Below are 9,307 nucleotides of genomic sequence, written 5' to 3' on the forward strand. Positions count from 1 at the left end.
TTAAATTAATAAAATTAGGGCAGGAAGAAACACTGGTGCCCCAGTCAGCAACAGCACAACAAAATCAATCAGAACACACGTATGCAATACAGCAAGCTGAACTCAAAAGAAATAGCGAGCAACAGACCATGCGTTTTCCCCATGGAGGGGTTAAAACGATCTCCAGCCATAGTGAGCCTTCTGTACACACTGTCCTGGTCAGCATGCACCTAAAGAACCCAAGACAAAAAAAAAAGAACAAAAAAAAACTCTGGTTTTCATGAAAAAACACCACCAACAAGCAAAGAATGCTATTCAATATGTACAACCACTGCAATTCATGATGCTTCCATTAGCCAGTAATGCTATCACAGAATTATGTATAAATAGTGCACACAAAAGACAAAACCAAACGGAAACAATGCGGTTCACAGGAAAAAGTATGAATGGGGCTAGTCATACTGCTTATGCATGTACCACAATTTCCAAGGAGGACATCATTATGGTAAATAGTAAGTAGGGGGCAGGTGTGTTTGTGCATGGTGGCCATGTTTTATAACCCCACAAAAGGGTCATCTTGTTAATTACACTGCTGTCAAACGTCATTAGGATATTACATATATGTCAAATTTAGCCGATAGATCTGAGGCTCCGCAGAAATTGTAAAAGAAATGGCTTCACCTAGAAAGAAAGGCCGCATGAAAATTCCAGAGACAATAAATAAAAAAGAATGAAGTACTGCATGGCACATGCACACACTTTAGAAGCTCATACTCTTGGCGAACCAAGCCAAGAATGCAATTCTATTCGAATTCTATATCTTTTTTCATCTTCACTAGGGCTCCAGTAGTGCACACCTGTTATCACTATGGTTGCTCAGCTTCAGATTTATATTTGAACAACTGAATGACTTGTTTTGACACTTCATTTTTGACAAAATTTAAAAAAAATTCATGTTTTCTTCACAGTCTACATTTACATTTGGTATTTTTTGCCCACCATCACCAATGCCTTTAGGATCTGAAGAAAAGCCTTGATAAAATATGCACATGAGGTGACAAGACAGATGCAGTAGCATTTTTACTTGAGCATTCAATGTTTCTAATGAAGAGCTTCACAATTAAGCAATGCAGTCATGGTGGCCCAAACCAGCAATATCTTTGAAACTTCGCAAAAGGGTACTGCAATAGTGCAAATGCAACTAGGTCAGATTAGCAAAACAAAAATGCTACTGTCTTGACGCAGCAACACACAACATGCTGAAGACCTTTAGGAAAGCTTACACACTATGGTAAACCTTGCGATGCAACATGTACTGTGGTAAGTACAGCAGACTACAATGGACTGACATTTAATGGCATGTCTTAAGTGTTTCATTATAATTTTCTTGGATCCTGTGTGCAGCAACGGAACAATCAGATGTCAGATGTTGTCAAATAGCTCCAGATAAGCAAAAAGAAAGCACTTGCCACGTAAGCAATACTAGTCCAAAATTTATTATTCTTTTAGATAAACTTGCATGCCCTAGATATTTTTTTCTCACAGGGTGTTTCAGATTTTAATGTGATAGCATTAAGGGCCACGTGTCACAGAAGATCCGGTGTTGGCGTTGGTGTCTGGCACCAGCGTTCCTGTGAGTGAAAATTCCTGTACACCATTTAGGTATATGTATATGCTATGCCTTGCTATATGACATGCGGTATATGTGGGTGATATTGCCGCACCATTCTATCACTAAAGTTGCTCATACCTTGTCTTACATTCTTGACAAAGTTATTCCTCGAAATTTTGTGAATGACAGCCCACAAGCAAATGTCATGAAACAGAGCACCGACAGTGCACGCCTTTTATGTTAAATCTTCTCAGACGAAAATATTAAAAGTGCGAAACAATAACGTAAACCTGAAAATTATGTAATTTTCTTGGTGCGGATATGCACTACTTCCAGGATCGGCCCACGCAAGAGGTTACACTTCTACCAGAAAGCTTGTCTTTGTACAGCACTCACTGCCAGCATTTCCCAGTAAACGTTACAGTTACCTAAGCAGCAGTTGCCGAGAAACATGAGAAACAGTCAGGGATCTTTGAATGCTAACGTATTCCACTCTTAAATGTGAATTTATATCAGTTTGAGCTGAAAATAGAGAACCTTTATCACCATAGGCTAGCTAGTCAACAGAGCAGATGATTTGAGTGGAACAGCACTGAGCAGCCAGAACTGCACAATTACATGTGCACTTACCCTGACATTTTCAAATTCCTTCAAGTTTCATGTTACATCTGCAGCATGCAAGTAGCATTCTTCTTCAAATCCCAGTGGAGCCTCTTAGCACTGTCCACAGGTTCCAAAGTGTCCTTCGCAAAATCGCTTAGGAGTCCCTAAAACGCACCGAGGAGTTGGATACTCCTAACAGCTATTCGCAGTAACTACTGAGTTAAGGAATCCGAAGAGTTACTACAGAACGGAAATTTTGCTGTTGCCCAAAACGGCCATCAATTATAAGATTGAACATTCTCATGGCCTATATATATATATATATATATATATATATATATATATATATATATATATATATATATATATATATATTCCTCGTTTATTGCAGAGGATTCAGACTTCTAAATTAGGTGTGTTTACATTCATTTAATCCATTATGATAGCAGCAATGTACAATATTTCCATTCCTTGTGTAATTGAAAAACTTGAGTTATGCTTTATTTAATGTATGTGCTTGCACTGGTATGTGTTTAGCATGTCAGCATGCTGTTATAGCCACGGTTTTGTTCATACAGTGATTTCTTGCAATTTTTATTTCTAAATCATCATCACCATCAGCCTGGTTATGCCCAGTGCAGGGCAAAGGCCTCTCCCATACTTCTCCAACTACCTCGGTCATGTACTAATTGTGGCCATGCTGTCCCTGCAAACTTCTTAATTTCATCCACCCACCTAACTTTTTGCAGCCCCCTGCTATGCTTCCCTTCTCTTGGAATCCAGTCCGTAACCCTTAATGACCATTGGTTATCTTCCCTCCTCATTACATGTCCTTCCCATGCCCATTTCTTTTTTGATATATTGATATAAATAGATCTTAAATAAACTGCATGAAAAGTATATGATGCAAAAACTAATTGATGGCAAAGCAATTATAAAAGATAACGATCATGTTCCCACAGACACAAAAGTCAGGAATAGAATAAGAAGTGTGGTAAATAGTAAAAAAAAATAAAAAAAGGAAATTTTGGAGAAAAAGATGACACATGCACAGGCTTACCAATCAGCCTTAAAGCTAGGCATCCACACATGGGGCAGCAAAAGAGATGTCAGACGTACCATCATGTTGGCAAAGACTAGCTTTGAAGGTAGTAGGTCAAGCAAGACAATCTCCTTCATAGTAATGCTCCATTAGCACCTTACTTTCGTCAGTGTTCGAGCACTAGCGCACCACTGACATACTATTTACCTTGCTGTTTGCTTTAATATATGCACATCTGACATCAAACACAGATGCATGACAATGTTTGCTGACCACTGAGTTTCAGCTTAATTCTTGTATGCTGAGTGCAGCATTTTGCAAGACCTCACTAGGAGTTGTGACAAGTGATGAAAGCCGCACTTCCGACAACAAACCACCCATAAACAACAAAAAGAAGGTGAACATCAAACATAAGTGGACGATTATGTGAGTACAACCTAGTGGTTTCAAGCTTGTGACATGAGCAGGCCCAGGGGGTGCCCTGGGCTAGCCACTAAATCACATGGCTAAATCATGACTAAATCACAAGAACACAGAACACAGAACACATGCCTTCACACCCATTAAAACCTTTTAAAGGGGCACTGAAGCACTTTTTATCGAAGCGGATAAAGGCATTTGAAGTGAAAATAGGCTATTTCAGAAACACTTCAGCTCAAAAAGTACTTCAATGCTTTCAGTAGAAGTGGATTTACTGGCAATCAAACACGGCCTCTGTTGTGCTCCTGTTCCTTTTTCAATACCTTGCACTGCAAAGGCAATGGTGACGTGGGGCGTGCCCAGAATGGTCCGCCTTCTAATTGTCACCGTGGCGCACTGTTCAAATTTCATTTTAGATGTTAAAGTAGATGCCACGACTTCCAATTTTGGTGCCTACGATGCGCTAAACATAAGCCAAATGCGGTTGTCCTCAGCGAGTCGCAGTATCCTTAGCCAGTGGACTCGTGGCGGCACCTCGGAGCAGCCGCGATATCTACGCTATGTAGTCGACCACAGCTGCCAATAGCAGTCGCATATAAGAATCCACTTTGTTACAAAATAAAGCATAAACCTGCCTCCTTAAGAGTATAAGGAGGCAGGCTTCTGTTGAAAAGACAGCGTTTGAGAGAAAGGTGGCTTCGCAATCGACTTGCGAGCTCACGCAATGCGTATGACAGCAAAACTCGGCTGAGATGTTCACAGCATCATATGCTACATACGGACTATGTTATTTCACCAAGCCCGAGGGTAGCCAGGGCCCCTTTTAAGCTTTTCTTTGTAAATGAGACTTTGTATTAAAAGTCAAAGGAAAACAGTTTCTATACTGATACAAGTTCAGCATCAAAACTAATTCTGAAAGAAAAGCAGGACATTATGACTTATTTATAGAACAATCCAGTATTGGTGCTGCAATGCCCATTATGGGTGTTACACTTTCTCGGTCTCTGCAGAAAAAAATTCAATTTATGGGAGCATTGTACAGACAATGTTGCCACCTCTATCGTCCATGATTATATGCAATTTTTTTTTTTACATTACATAGAGTTCCTAAAGCACATTAATGCCTGCATCTCTTCAGCCAAAGACCAGCTCTCAGGCCAGCCTACCACCTCTTCTCCCAGCAAGCTACACCATTGTAGTCAGCATTTGTGCCATATTTCTGTTAGTAAGACTGTCTTAAAATCATGTAAATGAGGTTGCAAAAATGTGCATGTGACTATGTCCATACTAACATATGACAGTTAATGCAAACGACCCTGCTAAATTAATGTCTTGTTTTGCCCATATGTTGATATTGTATAAGTAATGTTAACACCTTTGTCATTTGACAAACGATTGAATTGTTCTCATAACATCCCCTAATTTACCAATGAATCATACGCTGCAACACAACAGGAGCTAGCAGTTGTGCCACATGAAGGCATATCGCCCCCACCACTCCCCTGCTCTTTTTTTTTACAAGGCAATCTATAATCAGCAATGCATAACTCAATGACTTTTGTTTTCCTCACACAGCTAGGAAAGCGCAAAATTAAAGTATGTGATCTGCCTAAGGCTTATCAAGTTTTATCAGCAAATAAATGATAAGCTGTAAGATAGCCTCACTCAACTAACACTTAGAAAGCCATTATTATTACGCGCTCTCATCCTAATAAGGTTCATTTTAAACCATGTTTTCATTACATCTACAACTACTTTAAAAGTTGTTCAGTAGCACACAAATGCCCCTCCAAGCCTTTTTAAAAACAAAGGTAAAAAGAAAACGGATTACACTACTATATGCATAGTGTTTTTCTAAGCTGTAAAAAAGTCAATCCTACCACTTCATGGTACTGTTACATTTTGAACTTGTTCAGGCTATCAGATCAAAATGTCCATCTTGAGACCACTGCTGCAGCCAGAAAGCATTGTGAAATGTCAAAAAATATGAAACACCCTGATGCACAGGCCAGAACAGGATGGGCACCATTCAACTACTACAAAACAAAAGTGCACATGGTGATACCACCAGTTAGACTACATGGTGCCCAAATTCTATGTACTACTACTGTACTAGACTAATATTTAGAAGCACCACCCGCCTCACCTGGCGCAAGTCTCTTCGTGGCAAGTCACGGTCTGAAGACAAAAGACAGTCTGCCTTGCCATGCCCCAAGTTGACTGACTGGGACATACCAGGTGGCTCATCAGGAGCGCCTGGAGGGCACCACGATTTAATTACACATATAACAAACAGTAAACCAGTAGCACAACAACTGTTTGTTCACCATCTTTCTTTTTTGTTTTTCTTAATTTCATTTCCATGCCTTTTACACTGACTCCACAAGAAGCCTTGCAATTTCTGCAGTTTCTTTTTTTTTTCTTGCCCCCCAGCATTACACTCAATGGCTTAGCATCCACACTGCCAACTGTATTATTTTTATTTTTCCAGCGCACTGCATGCATAAAAATTTCACACAGGTTGATACAAAATTTCAAGCCTGTACAGCCTTTTAATGGTTTGAAGCAAGTAAACAGGCAAACAGGGCAATAATCCAGCTAAACCAGTAACTTCCAGTAAACCGTTTACATGCACATTTTGTCATTTGCAGTTACATATGCAACTTCATGCAATTTCACTGAACTTAATGCAGCAATCGAGCTACAAGTGCACTTAAGCTCATAAATAAAGCATTGTGGTCTTGCTTACTGCAAGGCCACACTGCTTGCAATATGAAAGTAAAACTTGTACCTATACATTGGTGCAGAAGTATGCTAAGGCTCTTGACCTACATATTTAGCAAATAATGCTCGCAGATTTTTTTTTTAACGGTCTGCATCATTTACAGCATAAAAAGATTGCCCCCATTAAATTTGTTTAGCATAAGTAGCTGCCACTCATAACACACTGCTAATGGAAGAGAGTGCCATTTCACGACTATGTAAGCAAAACACTTGTTACCAGTGGCCATCTACAAAGAGCCTCTTTGCAGGGATCTAGTATACTGTAGGCCACACAAAATACAAGAAAATGAAACTGTATTTAATCCGCAGAGAAAATGAGAAATGCTCGCTATTCCATTATAATACCCATATTACTTGACAGCTGGCAACCTGAAGCTAGAACTGCAGACATAATCAAAAGATGCAAACTGGTTTGACTAGTGCAATGCAGACATAACAAGTGCAGCGCCCTAAAGCAGCAAATTATTATCGATAGCATTTAAACGCGATCGACATTTCAATGACAAAATGCGCGGAAAAAACGAGAAAACTTGCGCCCGCTAACTGGGGCGAGCCAAACACATAAGCATCAAAACTTCATGTATACGTTTATCGAGGCCAGCTAGTGAACTATAGCCAAAAAGATTGCTAGAACGAAAAGAAGGAACAGAAAGACAGAAATGCACTATAACGGCCGGACTATAGGATCGACAACAATCTAATGCATACATGCGCGTCCGTTGTAAACTATACCAGAGCTGCTCTCGAACGTTGTTCTACTTTCGACGTCACGAAAGCCCACGGCAGGGCAAACACAGAAGTTCAGATGCACAGTTTTTTGGTCGAGGCTACAAGGCAAGCAACTCCGACCACAAAATCAGCGATCCTGCTGTGTCCATCGCGCAGCATGGTGCGAATAGAAGTTGAGACATGTTCAAAGTACTCAAAGTAAAGATTAACTCGGTGAAACTCGCACTCCGTTACAGTGTCCAGAGGAGCACGTATCAACAAACTAGGACACCACACATAAGTGATGAAAGATAAAGAAGCTGAACTACTAACGTTAAATTGCGAACTTTAGATATCAAACTTAATTAACATAACAAGTTTCTTACCTGAATTTTTGCCTGCACCACCGAGAAACATGATGGGGTCTCTTGTAGTGTCTGAGATCGAATGTGAATTTGCTACCCAAAGGAAGTCCACTACGCTAGTTGAAGGGCAACACCGATGATGAAAACGGTTGCAGCTAACCTAATTACAACCTTAACTCGCGAGATCATCTTAGGTTACAGGATTTGAACGATGATCTACCGCGAAAGTTAACGTGGTTATGTGTGGGCACCTCTCGACTCAACTATGTGAGGAGTGAATCCAAGTCCCCGCATACCCGCCATGTCAGCTATGACGCGGCAGCCAATACTAAAGCCCCCGCAGGACATGATCATTAATTGGACGCATTTATGTACGCTCTACACCTTCAGCAAACGGTAACTGCACTCCTCACACAACTACACACGGCGAATAACCAGCGCACTTGCACCTCAAAACGCCAAAGCACGGAGCGGCTAAAACAAAAACCAATCTAAAAAGTCAATGCACGAGCCGAGCCTCAAGACGAGGGGAGAGGGCATCAGCTAAATAGGCAACATACGCAAACTAAATGTAGTTTATTATTCATAAATAGATATTCTTGGTTATATTTGTATAAATATAATACTATATTAGGTTTTTATTAAATAACTAACGGTCAATTTTTCTTTTTTTTAAGAAATGCTGGTTTATCCGCTATGTGGTGCCACAGGCATTCCGAAACAGAAACCAACAAAGGCTTTTCTCGATCGATATATCCTCGCGAAAGAAGCAAACCACACGCAAATGAAGTACTAGCACTAAAATGAAGCAATTAAAGGGCGTTCTCTTCCTAAATTTCGCATGCTGCTGAGTGATACGTGTTAGAATTGTCCCTGCCTTTTACTTCGGGGTACATTTATTTTTTTATTTATTTATTTATTTATTTATTTATTTATTTATTTATTTATTTATTTATTTCCTTGATTGTTTGTTTGTTTGTTTGTTTGTTTGTTTGTTTGTTTGTTTGTTTGTTTGTTTGTTTTTACATATTTCAGCCCTAAGAGTGCTGTGGCACCAGTGGCAATGACTCAATATGTAACAAGGCTGTAAGCATGAAATGCACTACAAAGCGAATAAATTCTACAGTATATAAAATCAGGCACAGTAGTCTTATGAACATAATAGCGTAGCATTTCTAAAAACAAATTTAGCTGCAACCCACGGACGGTACCCAGTGGAGAGAACTTGTCTGTACGCGCATTAAAAGGTGGAAGCTTTAGCACGCGATATTGGCGAATTGCAGTTCCACTGTTCCACTTATATGAATGATAAGAGTCGACAATCAAATAAATTTCAGTGATTCAACGAACACGATAGCGAAATCAGATTAAAGTTGGGTTTAATGGACGTTCAGGAAGGGGACGGCGAGAATTATGTGAGGGTTATAAATAAAATGGACGGCCTTCTTTTGAACCCGATTCAAATGTCGCGCATATAAGAACACCAACCAATGGGAGCTTATTCGAGCTCTGATATCGTGCAAGTTATTCATGTGTCAATAGTTTCATTTCCTTAATCACCCAAGCCCGAGCTTTAGCCGTGTATACCAGTTTGTACCACCATCGACAAGGAATTTCGCCGACGTCGCAGTTTACGTTTCCGCGCTCGCCACGAGCGATCGACCTCCCGCGCGTCTGTGCATTCCACAGCTAAGTTTAAGCTCTCGTGCTCATAAATATTTTGTAGCTTACATTGGTTTTCCTGCCTTGCGTTGAAGGAATATTGAAGACCTTTATGTATTGCAAGAAAAATGA

At 40.0% G+C, this 9,307-nt stretch overlaps 1 protein-coding gene across 2 annotated transcripts in view; it reads right to left on the reverse strand.

The window, feature by feature from the left end:
* Positions 1 to 8,008, reverse strand: part of Dlg5 (Discs large 5) — a 172,575-nt gene extending 164,567 nt beyond the window's left edge. For both annotated transcript variants that reach the window (XM_065439425.1, XM_065439424.1), the window contains exons 1-3: positions 7,535 to 8,008; positions 5,803 to 5,912; positions 128 to 209 (exon numbers count right to left, since the gene is read on the reverse strand). In XM_065439425.1, coding sequence (XP_065295497.1) covers positions 128 to 209; positions 5,803 to 5,912; positions 7,535 to 7,565 — 223 coding nt within the window. In that variant the 5' untranslated portion in view covers positions 7,566 to 8,008. The remainder of the gene's footprint in view (positions 1 to 127; positions 210 to 5,802; positions 5,913 to 7,534) is intronic.
* Between the last annotated feature and the right edge of the window lie 1,299 nt (positions 8,009 to 9,307).

Source organism: Dermacentor albipictus, chromosome 1 (genome assembly GCF_038994185.2).
Source record: "Dermacentor albipictus isolate Rhodes 1998 colony chromosome 1, USDA_Dalb.pri_finalv2, whole genome shotgun sequence".
In the NCBI taxonomy this organism is placed as follows: domain Eukaryota; kingdom Metazoa; phylum Arthropoda; class Arachnida; order Ixodida; family Ixodidae; genus Dermacentor; species Dermacentor albipictus.